The sequence below is a fragment of the Desarmillaria tabescens genome, assembly GCF_030435595.1.
Source record: "Desarmillaria tabescens strain CCBAS 213 chromosome Unknown EV420scaffold_130, whole genome shotgun sequence".
Lineage (NCBI taxonomy): Eukaryota > Fungi > Basidiomycota > Agaricomycetes > Agaricales > Physalacriaceae > Desarmillaria > Desarmillaria tabescens.
In genome coordinates, this window is record NW_026848429.1 from 74,557 (window position 1) to 99,517 (window position 24,961).

The window sequence follows — 24,961 nt, forward strand, 5'->3', positions numbered from 1 at the left end:
TGTTCTGCAATACGTGAGTCTAAAGGAATAAAAGTAGTTGAAAAAGATACCATATGTTTGGCTCTAACATGAAAGTAATTTGACCCTTATTGGGCATAAGTATAGCCATGGTTATTGCAGAGAATTGGCCCCTTCTCCAAAGGACCTGTGTCGAGACTTGAGCATTGTTTTTTTTGAGAAAACAGTGCACAGTGGTCAATGTGCCTATAAGGCACCTGGCATATTCATTAGGCAAAAGGTCTGGAGAAACAAGACTGATATAGCCTACAATGTTTTATGAGGCAAAAAGCGGCCCCAGTGAGACATCATCAGACGATGACTGTTGTAAGAATGAAATGCGAATCCAAGATGATTAGATGCGCATAAATGCACCAGAATCTTTGGTTATAAGGGAAACATGTTTGGCAGACACTCCTTAATGGAGGATACAGTTGCCTCATGCCTGTGTTGATGTGTTCTTAACAAAAACGTGAGCCATCTGGGGTATTTGCATGATGGACATGACTAACATTGGGCATCCGGACTCAGCAACTGCTCTCAACCAAGTCCATAGCCGCTTCGGTTGACCGGGGAAATCAAACTAATTGATCGCAGGATGACAGGGTATGAATTCAAAGAAGCTGTGGATTCGCAATGACATGTGGTGACATAGTGAACACTGAACATTAATAGTCAATTGCTGTAATAGGGTCTTTAGCTACCTGCCTACTGGGGAATACTTCTACATGTAGTGCATAGACTGGGTAGAACGGTAAGCATCCAACTTGCTTAGCAGGTATCATGATAGAAGGCATGTGGAGCATGATGACAGTTATTATGGGATCACATAGAGGTGTGGGAAGAAAGCAGATGACTCGAATGAGAAGCACAAATTGGCAGAAAGTGACAAAGTGTCCAATGACTCTGATCAGATTTCTCAGAGCGAATAAACTTGGACAACTTTATTGGTCTGAAAAGATCTTATACAAATTTCTAAGGAGTGGTGCTTGATGCAGATCAACGCAGGCATGGACATCCTGGTTGAAAGGAAGAATCCAATTCAATATTGATGGTAACTAGACCTCAGGCTGTTGAAGATGATACTAAAAGCAGAGAACGTTATCAGTTAAGGCAATATTATGTTGAGTGGGATTGCTCAAGAGCAACTATGCGACTGAAGAGTATCATATCAAGAGACTCAGAAGTTTTCCGACTTCTTCAGAGATAGGAATCATCTGGTGGATAATGGACCAGCACACTGTGCAGCCCCAGAAAAAAGGATGGATCTAAGCTTTGAGCAGTCAACTTCTTGGCAAGGAGTGTTTCTGAGAACCAGTTACAATGGAAGGTTGTTTCACTGCCAATAATATATACATATATGATGCAAGAATTTGATAGGTGCCTGCACGATATAGTTGCATCACGACGCAACAAAGCCCTGCAACTGCTGTTTGCTACCATTACTTACGCTATCATAACATCTAAAGAAAGAGGTATAATGTCAGTTTCAGAGTTTCAGACAGGCTTAGAACAAAGTGGTGAGTGTCTCAAGTGATAAAGGTGTCAACGGCAGGGTCCAAGCTGATGGCCAGGAAACAGGGTTAGCTCATGACTCAATATCTATCACCTTAAGGCTTGTCATTATGTCATTTCATTGCACATCATGCCACAGGTGGCATCTCTATATCGTGCCAGTGTTTGAACCTCATGTCCATGTTGTCAATTATTTGTATCTACATAATGTGATACTTCATCCAGGAGTGTGTAGCTGCTCCAGGCAGATGATCCAAACCATTCAGATGATTGTAAATGACTTACCAGAATATCAGCCTATTATCTGTATTGGCATCTGTCACCCCAAAATTACCCTAAAAGAAATCAAGTTCAATTCCTAGAAATGGATTATGGATCCTGTAAGATTTATGTTATATATGATGTCTCCCATTCTCTCAAGACACTAATTTTGGGGCTCCTGGGTTGTGGGTGGGCTTGCTCTTTTATGATGAATCCAACTAGCTGGATCTGATCCATCGGGTTGATTGATCACTCTTCGATCAAGGGACTTCCCATGTGGCTGAATTGAGAACCACCATCTGCATCCTGCATAATTGAGATTTCCTGTTCTCTGCGCTAGCATATCTAACATTATATTTACAGTATTCCATAGTTTTATATCTACAGAGTCAGTGTCAGTAAATGGAGTCTTTTTTTGCCACCGTAAGAAGAAGCAAAGTGGCTATGCTGCCGGTGGCTCAAAATTAAGCAGCCCGCATCTCAGAAGCAGATTCCAAAGTCTAGAGTGTGGAAAACTTTATTTCATATGAGTCATTAAGTTTCGAATGCAAAGGATTGTGGCTGTGAGGTTGCCAAGTATCCAAATGGTAGATACGTCTCTCGAGAAACTAGTGCTCTAGCATACAGACACATATAGGACAGAGAGCTCTTCTTACCATCAGCACATATCCTCCTGCCCAGAAGGGTTGGGTTTGTAAGTGTCTCTAAGATCATCATTTCTGTCCAAGTCCAATAATTTGGGTTGGACCTCCTGACATCCCAAATTCCGTCTCTGTAGAGATCATCATTTCTGTCTACCTTCATTCACTCAGGTTGGACCCGATGCCCTGATGTCCCAAGTCCCAAATTCTGTCTGTGTAGACTACCGCTGTCTTCTCCACGTGCGACCTGGATGTTGCAGCAAAGTCGATCCTGACAGCTGGAGTCACTATGCATCAGACGAATCCTGGCTTATTCAGATAGAATGCAGCAATTGCAGCAAAGGTTTGGCAGGACACCATGGCCCCACCACAATGCCAAGCATATTTCCCCATCTTGCAAAACAATCAACAGGAGTTTTTTGAGATTATAAACAATCATTTCACCAACTTTCAGATTTTTCTCGTGGCCTAATAGTCAAGCAGATGTTGCTGGCAAAATTGTCAATTGAACAACTCAGATGTCTACTACTTCAAAAAATAAGCCAGGATTCGTCTGATGCATAGTGACTCCAGCTGTCAGGATCGACTTTGCTGCAACATCCAGGTCGCACGTGGAGAAGACAGCGGTAGTCTACACAGACAGAATTTGGGACTTGGGACATCAGGGCATCGGGTCCAACCTGAGTGAATGAAGGTAGACAGAAATGATGATCTCTACAGAGACGGAATTTGGGATGTCAGGAGGTCCAACCCAAATTATTGGACTTGGACAGAAATGATGATCTTAGAGACACTTACAAACCCAACCCTTCTGGGCAGGAGGATATGTGCTGATGGTAAGAAGAGCTCTCTGTCCTATATGTGTCTGTATGCTAGAGCACTAGTTTCTCGAGAGACGTATCTACCATTTGGATACTTGGCAACCTCACAGCCACAATCCTTTGCATTCGAAACTTAATGACTCATATGAAATAAAGTTTTCCACACTCTAGACTTTGGAATCTGCTTCTGAGATGCGGGCTGCTTAATTTTGAGCCACCGGCAGCATAGCCACTTTGCTTCTTCTTACGGTGGCAAAAAAAGACTCCATTTACTGACACTGACTCTGTAGATATAAAACTATGGAATACTGTAAATATAATGTTAGATATGCTAGCGCAGAGAACAGGAAATCTCAATTATGCAGGATGCAGATGGTGGTTCTCAATTCAGCCACATGGGAAGTCCCTTGATCGAAGAGTGATCAATCAACCCGATGGATCAGATCCAGCTAGTTGGATTCATCATAAAAGAGCAAGCCCACCCACAACCCAGGAGCCCCAAAATTAGTGTCTTGAGAGAATGGGAGACATCATATATAACATAAATCTTACAGGATCCATAATCCATTTCTAGGAATTGAACTTGATTTCTTTTAGGGTAATTTTGGGGTGACAGATGCCAATACAGATAATAGGCTGATATTCTGGTAAGTCATTTACAATCATCTGAATGGTTTGGATCATCTGCCTGGAGCAGCTACACACTCCTGGATGAAGTATCACATTATGTAGATACAAATAATTGACAACATGGACATGAGGTTCAAACACTGGCACGATATAGAGATGCCACCTGTGGCATGATGTGCAATGAAATGACATAATGACAAGCCTTAAGGTGATAGATATTGAGTCATGAGCTAACCCTGTTTCCTGGCCATCAGCTTGGACCCTGCCGTTGACACCTTTATCACTTGAGACACTCACCACTTTGTTCTAAGCCTGTCTGAAACTCTGAAACTGACATTATACCTCTTTCTTTAGATGTTATGATAGCGTAAGTAATGGTAGCAAACAGCAGTTGCAGGGCTTTGTTGCGTCGTGATGCAACTATATCGTGCAGGCACCTATCAAATTCTTGCATCATATATGTATATATTATTGGTGCATTCCTTGATCCTCTTTAACAACTGAGTGATTGACAAATCATGTTGTCTCTCTGTACCCAAAATATTTTACTAAACAGGCAGCAAATAAACCTCAAAATACTGCTAACAGCAATGAAGGAGACTCGCTTCCCAACTGAACTGTCTCTTCTTCTCAAGTGGAAGCTTGAGAAATGTATTCTCAATGGCAAATTGGTGACCTAGTTAACCCTAAGTGAAGCCAATGCCCACCATGGTCCAGAAACCCCAGCTTTTCACCTCGTCCTTGAGTCTAACCACAAGATCCTGTTTACCTTTGGACTCATTGAATTTGGATAGATCAATGATGATGAGTGGGACCCAATTGAGAGGCGTCTGGATTGACTGGGGAATTGTGTAGGGCTCCTGTGGAGGTTTCTTGTGGGTGAGAGTGCATTTCAGGGTATAAATTTCCAGCGATATTCTACTGGTATGTTAAATGAGTGAGAATGAATGTGTTCAGAAGGGAACTGAGGTTATAGATTCCGAGGTCAACATCACCTGCCATGGGTTCAAGTTGGGCTCATCGATGATGATGTTCCACACACTGTAAGGGACTACATCAGAGAAAAAAGAACCAAGAGAAGACTTCTGCTACATGAATGAAATCGGTAGATAAGATGTCAGTCGAGTGCTTGGCATGTATATGGCCTGTGTGAAGAGAAGGTCGAAGGGAAGGGAATGGCAAGTAGACCCTCTTGTCCCAAATGCCAATACATGCACCAAGAACCCTCCATCCTTGTCAACACTTCTCACAACAGTTTGGTCCTCATTAGCAGTGGGTATGGACTAAAGCCAAGTCGTCAGATCTATGTGAAAAAAAAGGAAATAAACCAACCCTGACAGTGAATTACTATTTGCTATCGTGGTTGACTTGCCTCGGTAGCCCCCAGCGCTTACAAAAACAAACTACTTGACTTAGTATCAACAATAAAAAGGGGAATGAACATAGTAACACGTACCATCTGGATTTTGTTTATGCATCTGACAAATATCCCAACATGCTAGACTTGCTGTTCATGTGTTGATACATGCCATAGAAATATGCTCTCCCAATCAATCCTGTTCCATGTGGACACTCAAAAGCTGCAGATGAGGGAGAGCGTCAGTATTGAAAAGATGGTGATAGAGGGGATCGTTACCAAATCGTTACATGCACAAAAATATTCTGACTCCTTCACAGCCACTGCACTACCTTCCAAACTCGGATCCCATGTGACTGCAGCACATTTCTTCTTCCGATACTTTCTCTTATGGAGCATGTTATACCACAGCCTAGTGCAGGGTCATGCACATATCAGAGCGCAAGACGTGTATGCAACAACGCATTTGGTGTCTTTGCATCAGGTGTACTGGGCTGTTTCGACCATTAGTTCACATAACACATAACAGGACCCCATGAAGTGAAGCTCCTGGTATTTTGTAACTTTGCATAACAAGCCTTCTCAGAGGTAGTGCTTAAAATGGTAGAATTTCTGCTGGTGCCGATATATGGTAATTTTACATCATCTCTTGGTGAATGAAGTGATAATCATGTCGAGATAGTACAGTATACTGGCAGAATGCAATATACTGGTGGAATGCAATGATACATTCCACCTGGCAACTTTGAAGCATGCTCTTGATGATAAAGAAACAGAGCGGCGTTTGTACGTTGTTTGATGATGGATTCATCCTTCTGATATCTTCCCTTAGATCTTTTGGCATTGCTGAACCCTGATGTAAGGGATACATATTCTGTACCAGTTCAATATGTCATTTCTTATTTTCTGTTTACCTATGCCTTCAGGACAGCTACTTATGCACTTCTTAACCTTTAATTTTACCTTGATGCTGTGTCTTTGGCTCTATGCACTCTGGCTAATGTATGCCAGTCGTGCTCTATTCTCAGGGTGAAGGCCTTCCTTAAGGTAGGTTCTTTACACCTGAGGCTACTGTGATGGAGGTTCTGAATGGTGCGCTTTACACATGAAAGGATACTTCATCTGTAATTAACCCATACAGCAAAAAGTTTTGGCTCTTTTACCAGGATGACTATTTTCCCTGGAACAAAGAATGCCTATTGGTTACTTGGCTTACAGTCGGACTTCACTTTGGTGTCCTTGTTGCTTAGACTATCACTCATCAATCTTACCCTGTTACAATGGGATGTGAGACATCCAAAATGATCTCTGGCCCAGATTCTGGTATTTGCGCACGGTCGTCATATTGGCCATCTTCTGTTGTGTAGATGCTAATGGCCTCCATGATATCCCAAAGTGCCATAGTACCTCATGCTTTCAAATTGATGGGTCGTAGTGTTCCGTGAGACTGTTCTTTTCTTCCTCTCCTGTTTTCTCCCTCACATATCATTCAAATTTCAGAATGTTGAAGCACCCCATTTGATATACTAGTCACACCCATGAAACAAGCCCATTCTTCATGTTAGTCAATGGGAGAGACTGATGTATGTAGATAAGATGATCCGTAGCATCATACATAATAGGTTCACTCAGGTTTTGGGAAAACTTGAATAATATAATGTATCTGTGCAAAAACAAATACATGTGCTAAATTCTTCCTCAAAAAGAGAGTAATATCCCAAATTTGTTCTGACTGAAATGGACAACTCAGATCATGTCATATATCAAGCGACGAGAAGAAAATTCCCTATGCCTAGCAGGACTCGAAGATGCCATGGGCTGCAATGGCCCACCACTACATCTACGAGCTGCTCCTAGATCTCCACCATCTCATTATGCCATACACTGACATGAAAGCCAGTGATGTTTGATATTCGAGCTCACATTGTCACCAAGCGATGGCGCTGATCATTAGCTGTGGAGACGCTTGTCTTTGCAGTTGCCGCTTGTTAACATCTCGTTGTTCTCTCATTAGTAGTTGTATGCATTCGTTGCTTATACCTGTGGCTCTTCGCCAGAATTGTCATATAAAAGGACTGTACTCATGTAGTATACACCATCTCATTTGCAATGGATATATACTCTCTTTTCTCTTGCTCATTTTGCTGTTCTGAGCCTAGCGTTCCCAATAAGTGATTCCGTATGAAAGGCGAAGGCTGCCTAATTGAAACACCCCACATAGCCTCAACGATGGGGCACTCCCTCACTGACTCCCTCATTGGTCTGCTTGTGTGGATATTCAAGAAACTGGTTAACTGGACAACCGGGTGCCTTTGGGAAGGACGAAGGTTGTGAATCAACCTTGCAACTTTTAAAATTGATATATTTCTTTGTAGTCTTAACGTAGATCTCCATATACAGGTTCTCAAGAGTGAGACCTGTGACCTTGATCTGCGTATCCTACAAAGTCTACAGGTCAGCTGATGACAAAGAAGCTTCCTATACTGCTTGACATATCGTACTTCCCAGCAGAGCACTACCGTGGTGGCCACTCAGGAGCAAGAATTAAGCACTATAGTGTAGGACTGGTCAATGAGACACTGGCTCAGATTCCTTCCTCATGCAGCCACGGGCTTCGGACTTTGCTCATATCTCTTCATAGTCCATATTTGTATAATAACCATGAGATTCCGATGCCAATTTTGCTTTGAGAGGCTGAGGGGTGTATATTTTTTGGTGAAGATGAGACAGTTTTAGGGTTGTTTGGCCTCCAATCAGGTTCAAATGGCAGTAAAACTACATATAGCTATTGATACAGTTCCTCAAACTAATATGGTGCTACTTTGGATCCATATATTCTTGCAGACACCGAGAAATGTGAAGACGAGCTGGTAGTTCTCATGAATCAGGCCTTACCATATTTGGAAGCTGACCAGATCTGACCTTGGCATTATCTTCCTTGCCTATCCTCAAGTTTAAAAAAGTTCACAAAGATTTATGTGGCTTCTCTAAAGCATCTGAAATCCTTATAAGCCCACTTTTGAGGACTCTGTTGAAGAAAAAGAAAAGAGAGAGTAAAGAGATAAGATCACCTATCATATCGAGCAAATGCCGTTAAGTTGCTGGGGTGTCTCATCAAGTAGGATTCGATTGATAAGCCATTTTCACACTGATTACCTTCAGCATGGTACATTTCTATCCTAAACCTTCCTGGATATAGTGTAATCTTGTTCATCTAGCCAGGCTGGTTCTGCCGACAACATTTGATCAGGAAAAAAATAGAAATAATACTATTCCATTGCATTTCTTTATTTGAGCATCTCATGGACCAGTCCTACACTGTATGCAGGGAAAGCAGATGGCGACTACGGATTCGTGTCTGGAGGGTGGCATAAGTTTCTCTCTCCCACAATTCTAGAATTCTGGCTAAATCACATTATCCATCAATATGTTCATTGCCAGCATCCTTGCCAGTTACTGTCTGCTAAGTCCCAGCCATGCTATCTGGCAACCAATGACAAACTCATCAAGAACCATGGCTATGTGATCAGGGTGACGCCTGCTGCTGCCCACCCTCTCGCTATCCAGCATGAAGTTCCTACATGCCATACAATCCACCTAGTCCATTTATCCCCCCAACACCGTTACCATCACCTTTGTGTAACTGCTCCTTATCCTGATGTCTGCTTTTCCTGCCCTATATCTTCCCTTATAGCCTCGCCGCTGCCACAATGACAAGATATCATCGTGCTGATCCTCATAGTGGGCAAGTATAACTGTGAATGAGTCATTATGGTGCTGGTATAGGGACAAAAATATGCTTTCTATGCATTTTCACCTGAATACCAGGTATTACCGAGTATTACCGAGTAATACCAAGTATTCCCAGGTATTCACTGGTATTCCCTGGTATTATGCAACCGATCTCACCTCTTCCTCCCCAGTTTCTTCCAGCTACCCATTACCACTCAATACTCCTCAAAACCTCCCTAGCTCTGCCTTTTTTTCCCTCCCTCACCATATGACTGACTTACTTCCTAAACCGTTGACCGATCTATCCAACGGATCTCACTAGTCTCTGGGGTCTTTCTTCCACCACCACATTGACCTTCCATTCGTTGATTTACTCTCCTCCCCCTCTGATTCCTTGACTGTCCTGCACGCCTCGCATCCTTTACGAATACCTCCTCAATGCTGAACATGAACCTCAATGACAGACGCTACGTACATCCCTCATACCCTCGAACAATGACAGCCTCATCATTGTCTTCCTTGCTCAACATCATCGGTGAGCATCAACCTCCATGCCTCCCTTGTTTGCACATAGCTCCTCAATGCTACACCTCGACGATGGATGCCAGATACTGTTATTCCCTCAGACAATGACAGCCCTGTCATTGTCTTCCTAGCTCGACATCATTGGCGAGGATCAACTGTCCTCCACACTCTCGCTGGTTGACGGATTTTGTGGCTGAAGCTCAACACCAGATACCATTGTCATGACAATGACAGCCCTATCATTGCTTTTCTCCCTTCACCTCTTCGCCGCTCCTAACTGCACCCCACACCACCCACCACCATGGCTGTAGCAACCTCTACAAGCACCTCACTGTTCTGAGCAAGATCACTTGACATCAATGAGCTAACCCAACCTGTCTCGCTAGTCATCTTCTGGACTCTTCTCTTCAATGTATCATGGCTTTGGCCCCACTCTTTTAAATTTTAGTACCTCATGTGTCTCATCTACCCTTGATGTCTAGAGTCTTGCCTTTAAGGTATCACAGTTGTAATAGTAGTCGGTTACCTCTAATATAATATTATTTACATATCAATCCCAATGCTCTCCAAACTCTTGGCTTGTCACACATGCTAGCGCTACCAATGCTCCAGCACGAGACCAAAAGAGCCCACTGCCACCACTAGGTGCCCACTGCCATAAATGGGTGATACTCCGGACCATCCCCCACAAAACTCGGCTTCCAGTCTGATCACTTTCTCAAGCATACAGCTTCTTGCCAATTGGTATGTGCCCGGCTCATCAATGCATCCACACTGACTGACTTATTTCTCTTCAGAATATTATGACTCAGCTCGACATCGTTGTTTACCACACTGAACTTGGAAATCAGAACAAAACTGCCCTTGCTGAGGTTTACGCCTGCCTCGCTCTTGAGCCAGATCCATTTGCTGTGGAGGTAAGTGAAACCGGCCTTGAATTCTATGATTTTCAGGAACTGAGCACAGGAATAAGGCCCATCTGTGGGAGAAGACAAGGTAAATGAACCTTGGAATGACCTTGGTTGGGTACCGAGAATCTTGCTGATTCATTGGTGTGGACTACTTGGCAAGATGTTTTCCTCCCAGACACCGACGAGTTTCGGTATCAAGATCATCCTTGCGATCGACTACAATGATACTTTCCTTGTGAAAGGAAACAAAGCAGAGACGATTCCACACCAGACATCACAGTCATGCATCCATGGTGGTCTGATGGTCATCACTCATACTGGCGCTTCTATGGATGGGGGTTTGGAGATAGTAGTCTCATCGGGATGTATCCCCAGTTCGTCTCATGGGACTACGCTCTGAATTCTCCTGAGCTTCTGCTTTGCACTGCCTTCATCTCTAGTTCTGGTGTAGTGTTCCAACATATTGCTCCTGTCTGGATGAGACTGAAGCTAGTGGTGGTCATGTTCCTAGTTAATCTCTTGCATGGTCTCTACAGGCATCTCTGGGCAGAACCATTCAACGAAACATCGATGCTGGCCAAACTGGGAGAGCATCATTTGGTCCAAGGATACACGGCCAGAGGCTTGTCTGGAACAGAGTCGGACTGAAATGAACCAAGTCCCTGCAGGAATGCTCCTCCAGGTTGAGTGTGAATCCAAGCCCGAACGAGTCTGGTAAACCCTAAGTCCGTCTTCGCCCATACCTAAGCTAGGTTGGAGTTGGAACTGGTCAACACAGCCAAATAAGACCCTGCAACAGGATCAAACGACAACGTGTCGCAACACCCACCATGTACTGCTGCCTATTATTATATCGTCTGCTTCCTAGTATACTCTTCATTCAATAGACTTCTATAGCAATTCCTGTACTGTGAAAATCATTACAATTCTTTCAATCAACATCTCTCGGGCGTGCCCTCCTGCATCTGAGCCTGTACAATGCAGAGTGAACTAATGTGCCTTTGCCAGTTTTTCCGAGTCTCAACCAGTACTATACGGCAAGACCTTTATCTTTGTGGGAGACTTAGCTTTGAAGAAGTATGCATAATGCTCATGGTGCATGTGCAGTAGCTGTATGTTAGATGATATTCTGATACACGTTTTACTCTCCAGATGCATCCCCTTCTTTTCTAAGGCTCTCAGTCCTTCTGCAGAACGACACAAATTATTAGTATCCTTCCGAACGCCAGCAAATTCATTTTCCGTTGACTTACCTCCTATTTCCGGGCGATACCGCTGCTCTCCTAAGTTTACGGTCATTGGTTCTCTTCGCTCCAGCATGTCTCAAAACGCAAAAACCTTCAGAGATCCTTCGTGTACGTAAAATGAAAGTTGTTGAACACTACGTGATACTCATATCTTTGATAGTTTGGCAAAGTGGGACAGGAAACAATCGTGGCTTATGGTCGTGCCGTTTGTGCAATGATAAAAACTGGAGGGAGTTCTGACATGCTCTGAGACACGAGGACTCTCAATCACATCAAAGGTCTGTTCGTCATGCCAACTCCCGAAGGGCAGAGCACTTGTCTGGTCCACCGAGCAGCAGCGTCTCTGTGGCGCAACCAAATATTGTTGGGCCCCTTGGTGAACTCCTGCATGATTTCAACTCTTTGGATCCATCGGGACCAGTTCCTACTGGTGTCGACACTGCACCATCAGCACCTTTCGATGATGTTGATACTCCAGTTGAACTGGATTGGGATGCATCGCTTTCCAGAGCACGGCTGAATATCCGTCGTGATGCAGCTGTAGACCTCATTTCTGACCTGCAGCAATGGCTCAGTAATGGGCCAGACATTGCAAATGAAGATTCCGATTGTGAATTAGAGGAACATTCAGAGGAGGAAGGTTTCGTTCCGGCTTCTCCAGTCGAAGGTTGGCATCTATCTTCTTCTATTTCCTCCAACTTGACGTACTGCCTGTCAAGATGATTCTCTTGGGTTCGGTGCACAGCGACCTCAAAAGCGAAGACGAGATGAAGATCAGGAAGACCCTAATTGGACTCCTTGGGCAGATAAAGTGGTGTGTGATCTCTGTCGTATGTCTTGGTCACGTCGCCTTACTGACCAGACTATAGACATGCATACTTGATATCTTATGACATATACCTCGTACAATATTCTCTGACAAGCAAATGGAGATAATCATCTGGGCGATGGCCATTATGGACATTGATAACCTACCTTCTGAGAAGACCATGAAGGAGATCGATGACAACCTTCAATGAAGGTGCGGTGTTGATACAATTCGACACCGAGGACCCCTCGGTAATGTGTACTATACCAATGATCTTGCAGCTATTATTGCCCAGGTATGTCAGTGCAATAGCATACCTATGAATTCTAGATTTTGACGCACCATTGGCAGGAAATGGCCAATCCGCGAATACGGCCTCACATTCGACATTATCCCGAGGATGCTGGGCATCGATTGGAGCAATGTTGGCAAGGCCAACATTGGCTGAATGAGATGGACACATCCCTCACGACACCTATGCTTCGAGTCGGAGCCCAGGATTTCTACATCTTTGAGCCTACAAAGCTGAAAAATGGTAGCCTTGTTATACCCCATCACTGGTTCACACGGACAATAAATGGACAAGAGTTATTCTTTGCCAAGGCATGGCCTCTTGTGCCGGTGGTATCAGATTCTATGGCTACTGGGTACCTTGTTCATGAATGCAGTGTCATTGAAGTTGCGGCCGCTGATTTACTACTCTCATTTCCCCACCTGTTGGCTGTCTATCAATCAGATGGTATCTCAGATCCTTGCAACATTATTGGTGTGTAGCATCGTTGATTTTTCACTTGCTGTGGTATCTAAATCCATGTTTAGGTTCTATCCTTACCACCAACAGAGGTATTTCGCTGTGGAAGCACACTGATCCTGACATTGGCAACAAGTGGCATGCCAAAGCAAAGGGTCATTGCGTCCTGACATTCGCAATGTGGCTCTACTGTGATGACACCTCCGGAAACGTATCAAAAAAGTGGAACAAGCACAACTCGTTCTTGTTCACTGCAGCTGGCCTTCCTCGTCGTATGGTCCAGGAGGAAAGCAATATCCATTTCGTAGCTACATCAAATCTAGCCCCCCCCTTGGAGATGCTTGATGGGATCGTTACTCAGTTAGAGTCAGTGCTTGGAGTTCAATGCCACTTCTTTGATACTGACTGCCACCAGAGATGGCCATACAAATGGAATCTGGGCATGGGACTCACAAGTGAAGGAAATGGTGTTACTCATCCCAGTCATCCTCGCTCTGCTGGGTGATAATCTCATGCAGAGTGAGTTTGCTTGTCACATTGGATTGAAGGGCAAGTTCTTCTGTCGTGTATGCCGTGTCAAGGGTGCAGACGCTGCTGATCGGGCACCTAATGTCTAGCCTCGTTATGATTCTTCAGCAAATTCAAGCACGTCTTCTGATGAGTGTTCCAAACATGACGTGGCGAGACCAGCACCATCAGCGAACACATCTCCTGGGTTGCTGTCACCTGTGGAGACACAGCCTCCAGTAGCAGCGCCAACACGTCGCCGGCATAAAGAGACCCTTTCTGAACTTGTTGACCGTGCGACTCGCTTCTTAGGGGTGAGTCATCTTGGACTTTCAGAGACAGGTTGGGCATAACAATTCATTTTAACAGCCAATGATTCCATGGCTGAAAGCAGAAACACTAATTACACTGAAGTCTAGCTTTGAAGATGCGGTTAAGGTTGGTGCGAAAACAAGGCACAATACCAGAAAGACCGAGACGAGGGTTAAAGACAACCACTTAGAGTTCTTCCTGGCGGCGATCTATTCGTACATGGCCAAACTTTGCGGAACAAGCCAAGGGAAGGAAGAAGCTGTGTGACAGATGATTGAAAGAGACATTCTATTGTTTCCTTATAGTCCCATATGGAGAATCAAAGGTATGCATTGTCTGGTTGCCGTGTTATTGATCATGATTGAACTGATTTCATGTGCAGGCTTGGATCCACATCAAGACACACCCATTGAAATTCTTCACGTTATTTTGCTGGGCTTCATCAAGTATTTTTGGCGAGATGCTATAGCTCGTTTGAATGATGACCAGAAAGCGCTACTCACAACATGCCTCAATTCATTCGATGTTACTGGACTGGGTGTACCTCCTCTTTCTGGACAGATGCTGGTCAAATACAGTGGCTCTCTCACTGGCCGAGACTTCTGGGTTATTGCACAAGTGGCGCCTTTTGTGCTGTTTGACCTGGTGCTGGCTGAATGCTATGAAGCATGGGTTGCCTTGAGTGACATGGTTCCGATAATTTGGCAACCAGTAATTGAAGACATTGACACACATCTGGTTGGTTTTTGACATAAACAATGACTCTTTGCTCACTATGTGATTAGAAATTAATGGAGACGTCGATTGAGACTTTTCTAACACGTACGGCTTGCTGGACACCTCGCTGGTTTAATAAACTGAAGTTTCACATTGTCCGTCATCTTCCTGAACATGTGCGGCATTTTGGGCCTGCTATTTTGTTTGCGATGGAGTCATTTGAGTCCTTCAATGCTGTAATTCAGGGTCACAGTGTGCATAGCAACCATCAAGCACCTTCTCGAGATATCGGATGAGGGCTGGCACGTTGTAATCGTACATGCCATCTGTTGTCTGGTGGTTATTTTCCTGTCCAACTACATAATGGTGATCGTGAAGATGAACGTCCACAACCAAAGGTGCAATTCTTTAGTGATAGGAGCAGCGACTGGCGCCAATGCGGACCATCACCAAGGGCTCTATGTCGACCTGGGGTGTCTCGCAGGAACATCATTGCTGAATGTCTCGGGTTTATGGAACCTGAGGATTTCCGAGCTGGTAAGTCTGCTAGCAATGTTGTTGGATTTCAGGAGCTTACTATGGTTCAGGTGCTTGCACATATACTACACTTTCACCATGGCGTCAACCAGAATATTTGGACTGGCTCTCAACACGTGCTGGTCAAACATTACCAAATAGCATTGTTGATGGGTGCAGACATCAGTATCGTGCCTGCAGCACTGTCCTGGCTCTCAATGGAGAGCGCTGCCCTTTGAAAGCCTTTGCTCTTGCGCGCATCAACCAGGATAGCTGTATCATTGGTCAGGTCATGGAGATTCTCGCTGTGGTCAATAGCCCTGAACTCCAACAAGGTTGTGTGAGCTATGTGTTACTGGAGGAGTACATTGTTTCAGGGGCAGCCCCAAAGTACCATTTGCCTCTATTACGGTGCCATGGATCGTGCCTGATCCTAGCCAATGTATGTTGTCTGGATTTGTCATACATATCCATTTCTCATTCACAAATTTCCAGTCAATCCAATGTGTGGTCAACGTACAACACAACTGCCATGCCAATAAATGTGATGCTTCCGATACAGAGATTGTCATGCAGGAACGGGAGAAGACAATGAAAACCCGACCATGCATACATCACTATAGGCCTAATGACTTCATTCTCAACTCGCTACAGATGCACAATAATCTTCATATCCAATCCTTGTGCATACCACTGCCTGTACTTGATCGACAGACTGCCATACAGCTAGGTGCTGTTGCTGAGCATGAAGCACAGAAGACAGCGGTGGCTCAGAGCAGCAGCAGCACAAAACAAAAGCGAACCTCCGCTAAGAGAGCCTCACGAGAAACACCCACTGCAATGGGTCTTCGAGCCATTGCAGCCCACCATTTTGCCTCCGTGCTTGGATAAGCTGTCACGAACGCGCTCAGTCACAACGGAGGCAGATGTCTTATCTGACCACAGCAAAATCATTTGACAATTGCATTGGCCACCGACGCGTTATTTGGCTAACCAAACATCCCTCTCTTATAAAGCAGTTCCGTATACCGCTTCCCCCTCTTTCCTTGACTATCATGTCTGACCTGTACATTTCCACCTCTCCCACAACACCTTCTCCCCTGATGACCTTACGGGGCCAACATGGGTTGATCCCACATTACGACGACCTTTACGGTGACAGCAACAGTTCCGATGGGCTTGATGATGATCTCATGACGCATTTTCCATGTCAGCCTGCTGACAAATATACAGAACAGAATACCCCATATTTGACCAATGTGAACACACATGGACACGAAACCTCAGCTTTGTCTCGTGATGTCCAAAGTCATGGACCTACACCTTCCGATGGGAGTCATATGCATCATTCTTTAGACCGTGGTCCAACTATTGATGCGTCTTTATCTGCTGATTGCGTCAGGCTTTTGAAGACCTGGTGCGACATGGTTAGTAACAAGTTCGGTCTAACCCAGAAGCAGCTCCAAGATCTTCGTGGAATCGTTGATGTATGTTCTTTACCACATGATATTTACATGTGCTAACATCTCTCACTATATCTAGTTCGGTGCTCTTTGCCTGCAGCCTGGTGATATCCAGATCCGGATTTTTCAACAGGCGGCACTCTATCAGACATTTAACACTGTCGCAGCCCAGAAGGTTGATTATACTCAGTTTCAGACGGTGCTAGAAGACACACAGAAGCGTCTTGGTGCAAAATACTCTCTCACAAAGGAGGAAGTGGTGCATCTTTCAATCTCTCACAAACTATGCCAATTATACTCATTACTACTTTGTATAGAATACTGTGATTACGTTCATGAAGGATACTATCTTCCAAGCTGACCGTACAAGCTATATGGATATTCATCTAGACGTTGAGGTGTGCATACTTGATTTGAATTGACATTGCTCCATAACACTCATTGTCTTCAGGCTATCCTGCGCAAGAAGGCAGAGAGCTTAGATCTACTGCATATCTTCAAATCAGACGTCAAAACTCAAGCAATCAAAACAGTAATGACGGACAAGTCCTCAAGTGTTCGTAACCAATATCGGGTCATTGTACATTGTCTGATCATTCTCATTTGTGTCTGACTCAGTAGTGTCTATACAGCTTTTCAGATCAACCAAACCAGATGGAACATTGATGTCGCTAGATAAAGTTGCGTATGTCATTGTGGAAAAGTTTAAAAAGGGTGGTCCAGGAAACAAGTTAAAGGCAGATTACCAACTTCATGTTTGTCTCTTGGTATGTCTCTTTGATACCACTGCATGTACTCATCTCTTACTGGGCTCATCACAGCATGCCATTGCTAATGAGTTCTACAATGGTAGATCTGCTGGTGTTCCATCATTGCTTCCATGGTCAGATGATGACAAAGAAAACGACAAAGATCATGGTGGACAACCCCAGAAACGAGCTCGGACGGACAGTGCAGATTCGGAGGTGTCGGGTGTAGGTACAGCATCAGCCAGTGATAAGGACCTGCATTTTTGGGAAGCCGTCGATGCTGTTTTCGTACAGAAACTCAAGGAATTTGGTGATGATCTTCATAATAATAACTGGAAACAGTAAGCCTATTTTTACAAACTAGGATTGTATCCTAATTCTTATGTGTTATCCCTTAGATTCCTTACGACTCTTGTGAATCATGACTTCAAGAAGTATGGCCATCCCAAGGTTTCGGATAGCATTGAACCGATTCAGCTCCAGATGGTGACCTCAGCAGCAGTATTTAGTGGGCCTAGCACTGGCAGTTCCCAAAGTCCAGGAAGTACGGCTGTTGCTCACAGTGCTACAGCTGTGAGTATTCCGCTTCCATCCTCCATGCCTCGTGCTGCCGGTGGTCAAGCAAGCACCGTTGCGAGTGTTTTAACAGCTATTTATTAGATAAATATGTTTTCTAAATTACCATTTTTACTATCTACAGTCCTGTTATAATGTCTTTAAAGCAATAGACATAGTTTGATGATACTGCGACTTGACTGCAACGGTGCGACGTGCTTTTCTGCTCTGAAGTCAAGGGATCACATGATTTGGTCATGTGATGTTGAACTGGGATGTTTCGCAGTTAAACGCACACCATGACCATCCACTTTGCCCGTATTCTCTCATTCTCAATGTGTCACTCTGCCTTCACCCTGAGGATGATCTCAAGTGAGATCAACAGTTTCTATACTTCAATGGTCCTCTGGCACTTGATCTGCGGTGGAATATTGTGCTTCCTTCGGTCTTGTGCCTCTGATTCTGTGTTGTGCTGTCTTTCTTGTTCTGTGTTGTGCTGTCTCTCTCTCTCATGTCTCTTGTGCTTTCTCCTGATCTTGGTTTAAGTATTGTCTCTGTAAGCAGCCATTGTGCTCTGAGGATTTTACTGATTTTACTCTTCATCAAGTCAGGTTGTCTAGCATCATTCAAGTTCCGACTCGGTTAGCAGGAAACAGGGACAGGGCTTCACAAGTGCAAAGAGGTTGAGCCAGTGTATACTGCGGGAGGGTGTTGTGGGTATGTTGCATGGGCTTCGCATGCTATCATCTGATTGACTGATTGTTTGTCAGTGAACTCGTGTTTGTCCTCACATTTGAACAGCTCTCATTTGTTGATATCATGTTCATATATTTTCGATGCAATATATCATGTTTCTGCTCATACATATCTGTTATACCGATGAGAATGAAAGCCAGTGGTGTAATACGTGCCAATACAGGGAAAGGGCGATGGGTGTCCCCTGGATTAGTGTGGCTCGCAACCGGAATCAAGTGTTCGGAATGCACCCCACTTCAACCCAGTGGTGAGCCGGCCTGTCTGAAGCGAGCTTAGAGCTAGGTTCGCCAAAACTGGGCTTATCACTGAATGATCCTGGGTATTATGGTTTTACCCCTATTTTTCTTATCTTATCTTATCCTTATCTCTCGGAACCCCGGACCTACCTATCTTATCTCTCAGACCCATGATATTCCGCCGGCACACCCTCTACCCGTTTACCCGGCTGCCGTCACCCCAGTTCACAGCTGCCGCATCCAGATGACTGACGACCCGCATGCGCCATCATGCTTCTCTTGATGGCATCACGCTTCCTAGTAGTTGGGCGAGAGTCGACCGCCAGTTGAGGGTGGTCTGCAGGATGAAGCCCATTCAGACGGAGTCCCGCATGGATGCAGGTGATATGCAGCCTATTCAGTCAAAGTCCCATGCGGATGCAGGTGATATGCGCTCTTTACTCTCATTTGTCAGGAGTACACTTCTTTTAGTGTCCTCCCTCCTCATTCGTTGTAGAATGCACTTCTCATTTGCACGCGCCTCTGTAGACACTATTCTTAGTACGAGTCTAACATGTATTTAAGCTAGCCTACGCTGTGGCCTTAGACCCCAGCTTCGGCTAAGGTTATACACTCCTAACTCTTACGAGCTCCTTGCTTTTGCTATAAAGTGACGCCTAACTTCTCGCAATCTACCAAACGCCTCTCTAACACTGAATCACCGAATGTGAGTGACAGGATAGAGATCAGCCTTGGTGAAGGTTTGAGTTAGTGCTTAACAATTAGCCGAAGCTTGCCCTTACTACCCTTACCAATATCAACAGTAACTGTACCACCTCAAGGCAGTCACTGCTATACTTCCAAAGAAAGAAACCCTCAGCCTGTTATTTAAAATGGCACCCATTGTACCTCGAGATCATAGACACTCGTTGTGGTACAACGGACTCTATGCCCCTCACCCCCTCAGACCGCACTGCCATCATCTTCAGAAGTACCTTCAGTACCTTGATACTACTAACTGCAGTCACAGTTATCCATTTTTCCCGACCAACCCGCCGCCAAAGAGCACCGACCCCCGGAAGAGGGAGAGTACATGGACTCAATGGCTCATCAACAGGAACCTCACGAACAACAAGCACCGTCCGGCTCCGATCCCTCACGCCACAGCCAAGGGGGGAGCGAGACGCACTTCGACACCCCTTACCTGACAGAGAAGAGCAACCCCCCACGCTCGAGCTTCAGGGAGAGGATCACCGAGACGGTGAAGGCGAAGAATCCCTTCGGGAAGAAGAGCTTGGATGACTCGGCATCCCTCCAGACAATGGAGACGACCGAGTCGACCCCAGATTTACCGCCGAGTACTGGACCAACGCGGACGGATCCTGGGACGACGCGACATGGGGCAATGACAATGACTCCAAGGAGCCATCCATCGCCTCCACAGAGCTATCTGCAGCCGTCCCAGGGTTCGACGACGATGGAGAGCGCCTCTACCAGAGAGGAACAAGTGGGTTCTACCGCGACGTATTCGATCGAATTGTCCATGGACGAACCAGGTGAAGAACCACCTTCGAAGAGGGTGAAAACCCATTCCTCCCTGCCCGGGAACGAGGGGAAATATGGGGAATACCCGACACAGGAGGACATCAAAGAGATGAATCTCCCGAGCTGGAGTGGTATGACACTCCAACCTCTCTCATGTCATACACCCCCGACGGAACCTACAGAGTCGAAGGACCCCCGTCCTGGTGGGACGACAAGTCCGTCCATGAGTCAGACTTTGTTTGGCCTTCCCCACGTCCCGAGTCCGAAACCCTACCCCGAACAATTATCACCATCGCCAACCTCAGAGATTTCACAGAGCCACGATTTGCCCACATCTCAGAAACCTCCACTAACGATGCCGTCGAAGACGGACCCAACGACGTCATACTCAGACGAGCCGAGGATATCGTATTCACCGAGTACTCCGACAGTAATAATGAAGAGCTCCCAGAGTACTACACCCACCCAGGATCCCCGATCGGTCAGGGACAGTGGGTTATCTTCCCAGGAGATACCCCTGAGGGAGACAGAATCCTCGACTGGTTTGCTGGAGACCAACCCTTTCCGGACCCTATCATCCTCCTGAACCGTGTCCTGAGGGAGCTTGACCAGACCCCCCATCCGTACCCCTACTGCAATTGTTCCATCTGCCGACATCTCAGGACCTTGGCCGCCGACGAGTATGAGGGAGCAGAACCCCCAATCAAGCTCGAACCCTTCCTTGCCCCAGAAGGAGGGTTCCTACCTGATGGATACTACGGCTTTCTCCCACTCCGAGGCCTATGGCCCTGGATCTGGGGATGTGAAGATGCCTTGGAGATCTGGGATGAGTACTACCGATACTGCAGGGGCATATGGGACTGGAACGATGACTGGGATGCAGAATACGGGATATTCTCCCGATACCAGATCATCGGTTTTCCACCCGACCATGACAACAGGTCGGACCCCTGGACCCGAGCCGGAATGGTCATCGACCAGCGACTTGAGGACAATGGAGCCAGTCGTCCCCCCAGTAGAAGCCCCTCCTATGACCCACCCGAGTTCATCCAGGGCTCCAGCACAGGAGCTCACGGATTGACAAATATATGATCTAACATGGCAGCAGATGTTAGAATGGACTAGCCGACGACTACGGTACAATGTAAATTGGACCGCATCTGACCAAGGACAAGCATATAACACTGCAGAGCTAGGTTCCAAACTAGAGGACAAGGTACTGCATACCGAAACGTGGTATCATGCCACTATCGATTGGAACAAAGTACATCCCGACCAGCCTATAGCACCAGGGAGGCGCTCTGGAGAGGAATCATTCCCTAACCTGGGAATCGTAGGTCCGGAAAACCCCATTCCGGACATTACTTGGGCACCTTCCAGCGCCTTAGGACTGGAAGCAGCAGGAGGCACCTTCCATGCCCATAGCATGGCGGGAGAAGCCTCCCAGTCAGCGCCAACGGGAAAAGCAAGTGGACCAGCGCCTGCTGCTCCTGGAGGAGGCGGCGGTGGCCCAGGAGGACCAGGAGGAGGTGGAGGAGGACCTCCACCGATGCCACCTCGACCTCCAGCACAACCACCGTCGCCCTGTAGTGACCAAAATCTCAGGTCACTACCGTGACCTACCAATCCCCCTTTACCACCTGACCCACCAGGTGGATGGGTTATTCCCGACAGACAAGCTAACCCCTGGAGAAACGTGAAGCCGACATTAATAGAGGTCCCTGACAAATTCTATGGGAAGGCTAGCGATTTGGATCGCTTCTTCAGCCACTGCAAATACTACTTCGAGGTCTTCGCCCAATACTTCACGCTTAATGAAGCCTATGGGTATGGCCCGAGTCGAGTAGTCTTTGCAGGCCACCGACTTGGTGGAGAAGCGATGACCTGGTGGGTCCATCAGCAACGACACTACAAGGACCCCCACAGTGGAAGACATTGCCTTCCCACTTGGGAGACCTTTCAGGAAAACGTCCGAACATGTTTCCGAGAAGTAGCAGAGGTCCAAATCAAACGGATGCAGTGGAAGAAACTGCAACAAATGCAGTTTAAAAACGGCCATCGAATTCTTTGAAAGGTTCGAACAGCTGGCCGTGGAAGCAGAACGCTTTGACAATGATGTGGAAATGGAGGAAGTCGTCGCCCTCGCAATCCGACCCAGGATCAAGGAGATCATTATGGGCGGAGATAATATGCGGCCTACCACCTACTGGGAGTGGAGGTGCAGGGTCCTACAAATGGACGAGAACTACCGAGTTCATCTCGCACAAGGCAGGAAGTATCCCAGCGGGACCGCTGGTTCCAAGCCTGGAACAGCGGGAGGGCCCTTCAAGTGGCTCGAAGGGCAAAAGGGATGCCACTGGATTCACCTACGGTGGTGAAGGTGAACCTATGGACATCGATCATCTCAAAAGAGAAAAGCGATGTTTCCGGTGTGGACACACTGGACACCAGGGGCGGGACAATAAGTGCCTGCCTGACAAGTCAAAGTGGCTAAAATTCCCGAAGAAAAAGCTATCAACTTTTGCAACCTGTCTCAGAGCTGTCCTAGCAGAAATAGAGGAAGAAGACCTCGCTAGCTCAACAACAGTCGAGGAGATAAAAGAGATGCCGGTGTAGGACTCTGCAATTCTACTTCGTCAGCTGGGGTTTATCATGGTGCGCCTTATGACACGAATATTCATGCTTATGCTGTATCTGTAGATACTTGTAACAATATATCACATTCGTCCTGTACCATGATGGAATCGCAAAACAAGAATGGTGTAGCAGGGGATTACCACCGCCCATCGGGCAATGAACCCTGAGGGTCGGGCACGAAAGGGTCGGACCCGACTAGCAGCTCGAGGCCGTACCAGTGTGGGATGGATCTCGATCAGTCGATCGAGGATCCAGAAGCAACTCTTGATCGAGGATCCAGAAGCAACTCTCGATCGTTCGATCAAGAACCCAGAACGAGTTCTCGATCAACGGATCAAGAGTCCAGGCATGACCAGGAACGAAGCCCAGGATTGACGGGGCTCCTCGCGCCTGTCCCCTCTGCCCAACGCTTATATAAAAGCAGGAGGGGGACCCTCGAACTTGCCCATCAATAGCGTACATGGGATTTCTGCTGCTTTAATTAGCAATGAACCCCATCAGCTGAGTCCTAGTGCTGACGGTACCTGCTGTGTCCAAGCCACTGCAAATACCCCTTTGGGGCGCACGTATGATGCAGAGGAGCCTACCGGTTCGACAGGCAACCAAGGGTGGAACCTTGGGGGTGCGACATCATTGTTCCCTGTGGGTGACGTCCGCCATATGGGAGGTCAAGATGAGGACTATATAGTCCAACTCCCGGGAAAGCCACGCATAGCGGTAATGGATCCAGACGATGGTGAACTGGCATCTCCTCCGTGCATCAAGGTTCCCCGACGACAGACCACTTCAGTGATGGTGAGGTTGGGGAATCCAGGCGAGCCTAGGGATGAAGCCGAGGGCCGGTGGAGCCCAGCGGACCCGAATGGCGGACTGTTGTAAAGCCTCATGGAGATAACCCAGCACCACACGTGGAACCAAGTAGAAAGGATATCCGTGGAACGGCCACCTCTACCCTAGAGGACACTGGCCGAAAAAGCTCAATCGCCCACAAGGATCAAGCAGGCCGCACAGGGGAGAGAGACTCCCCATTTCAGGTATGTCTCCCCTTCAAGGATAGCGCTAATGGCAAAGGTGATCCTAGTTATTTAAAGAGTTTACGGAACTCTCCAAAATCCAGTGAAGTCTTGACTAACCCGAGTGGACTGTCTGCACTGAGGTGAAAGAGAGCTGACTGGTCGCACCACCATAGAGGCAGGGCCTTTGCCGCCTATGAATTGCGATGACAAGGGGAAGACCCCGATGCAGCCAGCATCGGTGGAGTACTCTCAGGACTCCCAATGGCTGAAGCCCTTCGGAGCCGCCTGGACTCGGTGAGCTATGTGACTCGCCAAGACCCCAGGAGAGAAGACGTCACTTCTCAGACAGTGGGTCCACCCTCGACGACAAACGGAGGTGGATGAGCCACTAGCTACCGACTTGGAACACCAAGTCAGGGAGTCCTATTTGGACAAATACCAAAAGCTGGAGCATATGGACCAGCTTACCAAACCACCCCAATACGTCTGAGGAGCGAAGAGGCAAATATCACTGATCACCCTACAAACTGGAGACCTTTGATACCATGGCCCATCACTCCGCGAAGGCCCTGATCAACAGTGGCTGTACTGGAAGTGCTATTGACAGGCAGTGGACCCATGATCATGGTATTACCACGCATAAAGCGCTCACCCCACTCCAGTCTATAATGCGGATGTTACTCCCAACAAAGGCGGCGACATCACTGAATTCGCTGAGGTCCGACTTAAGATCGGAGACCACAGCGAACGTATCGAATTAGCAGTCATTGACCTAGG

The 24,961-nt window shown here is 46.4% G+C and overlaps 5 protein-coding genes across 5 annotated transcripts; 4 read left to right on the plus strand and 1 right to left on the minus strand.

Moving 5' to 3' along the window:
• Positions 1-4,551: 4,551 nt before the first annotated feature.
• Positions 4,552-5,621, minus strand: EV420DRAFT_1487618 (uncharacterized protein; the record flags this gene model as incomplete). The annotated part of the gene is made up of 6 exons (XM_060470542.1): positions 4,552-4,737; positions 4,861-4,906; positions 5,054-5,148; positions 5,322-5,343; positions 5,391-5,445; positions 5,513-5,621. The coding sequence occupies 6 exons, from the start codon at positions 5,619-5,621 to the stop codon at positions 4,552-4,554; spliced, it is 513 nt and encodes a 170-aa protein (XP_060322211.1).
• A 5,102-nt stretch (positions 5,622-10,723) lies between these two features.
• Positions 10,724-10,945, plus strand: EV420DRAFT_1218217 (uncharacterized protein; the record flags this gene model as incomplete). The annotated part of the gene is made up of 1 exon (XM_060466432.1): positions 10,724-10,945. A coding segment is annotated over one exon (222 nt), but the record flags the coding sequence as incomplete, so codon positions are not given.
• A 1,411-nt stretch (positions 10,946-12,356) lies between these two features.
• On the plus strand, positions 12,357-15,487 carry EV420DRAFT_1623520 (uncharacterized protein; the record flags this gene model as incomplete). The annotated part of the gene is made up of 12 exons (XM_060475947.1): positions 12,357-12,451; positions 12,659-12,740; positions 12,797-13,211; positions 13,289-13,562; positions 13,612-13,807; positions 14,073-14,230; positions 14,263-14,276; positions 14,299-14,340; positions 14,398-14,753; positions 14,801-14,984; positions 15,030-15,194; positions 15,411-15,487. The coding sequence occupies 12 exons, from the start codon at positions 12,357-12,359 to the stop codon at positions 15,485-15,487; spliced, it is 2,058 nt and encodes a 685-aa protein (XP_060322213.1).
• Positions 15,488-15,758: 271 nt separating this feature from the next.
• On the plus strand, positions 15,759-15,911 carry EV420DRAFT_1215135 (uncharacterized protein; the record flags this gene model as incomplete). The annotated part of the gene is made up of 1 exon (XM_060466394.1): positions 15,759-15,911. A coding segment is annotated over one exon (153 nt), but the record flags the coding sequence as incomplete, so codon positions are not given.
• Positions 15,912-16,303: 392 nt separating this feature from the next.
• EV420DRAFT_1487620 (uncharacterized protein) lies at positions 16,304-18,199 on the plus strand (the record flags this gene model as incomplete). The annotated part of the gene is made up of 8 exons (XM_060470543.1): positions 16,304-16,735; positions 16,791-16,970; positions 17,029-17,109; positions 17,163-17,267; positions 17,344-17,478; positions 17,533-17,801; positions 17,859-18,033; positions 18,161-18,199. 8 exons carry the CDS (start codon positions 16,304-16,306, stop codon positions 18,197-18,199), a joined length of 1,416 nt encoding a protein of 471 aa, XP_060322215.1.
• Between the last annotated feature and the right edge of the window lie 6,762 nt (positions 18,200-24,961).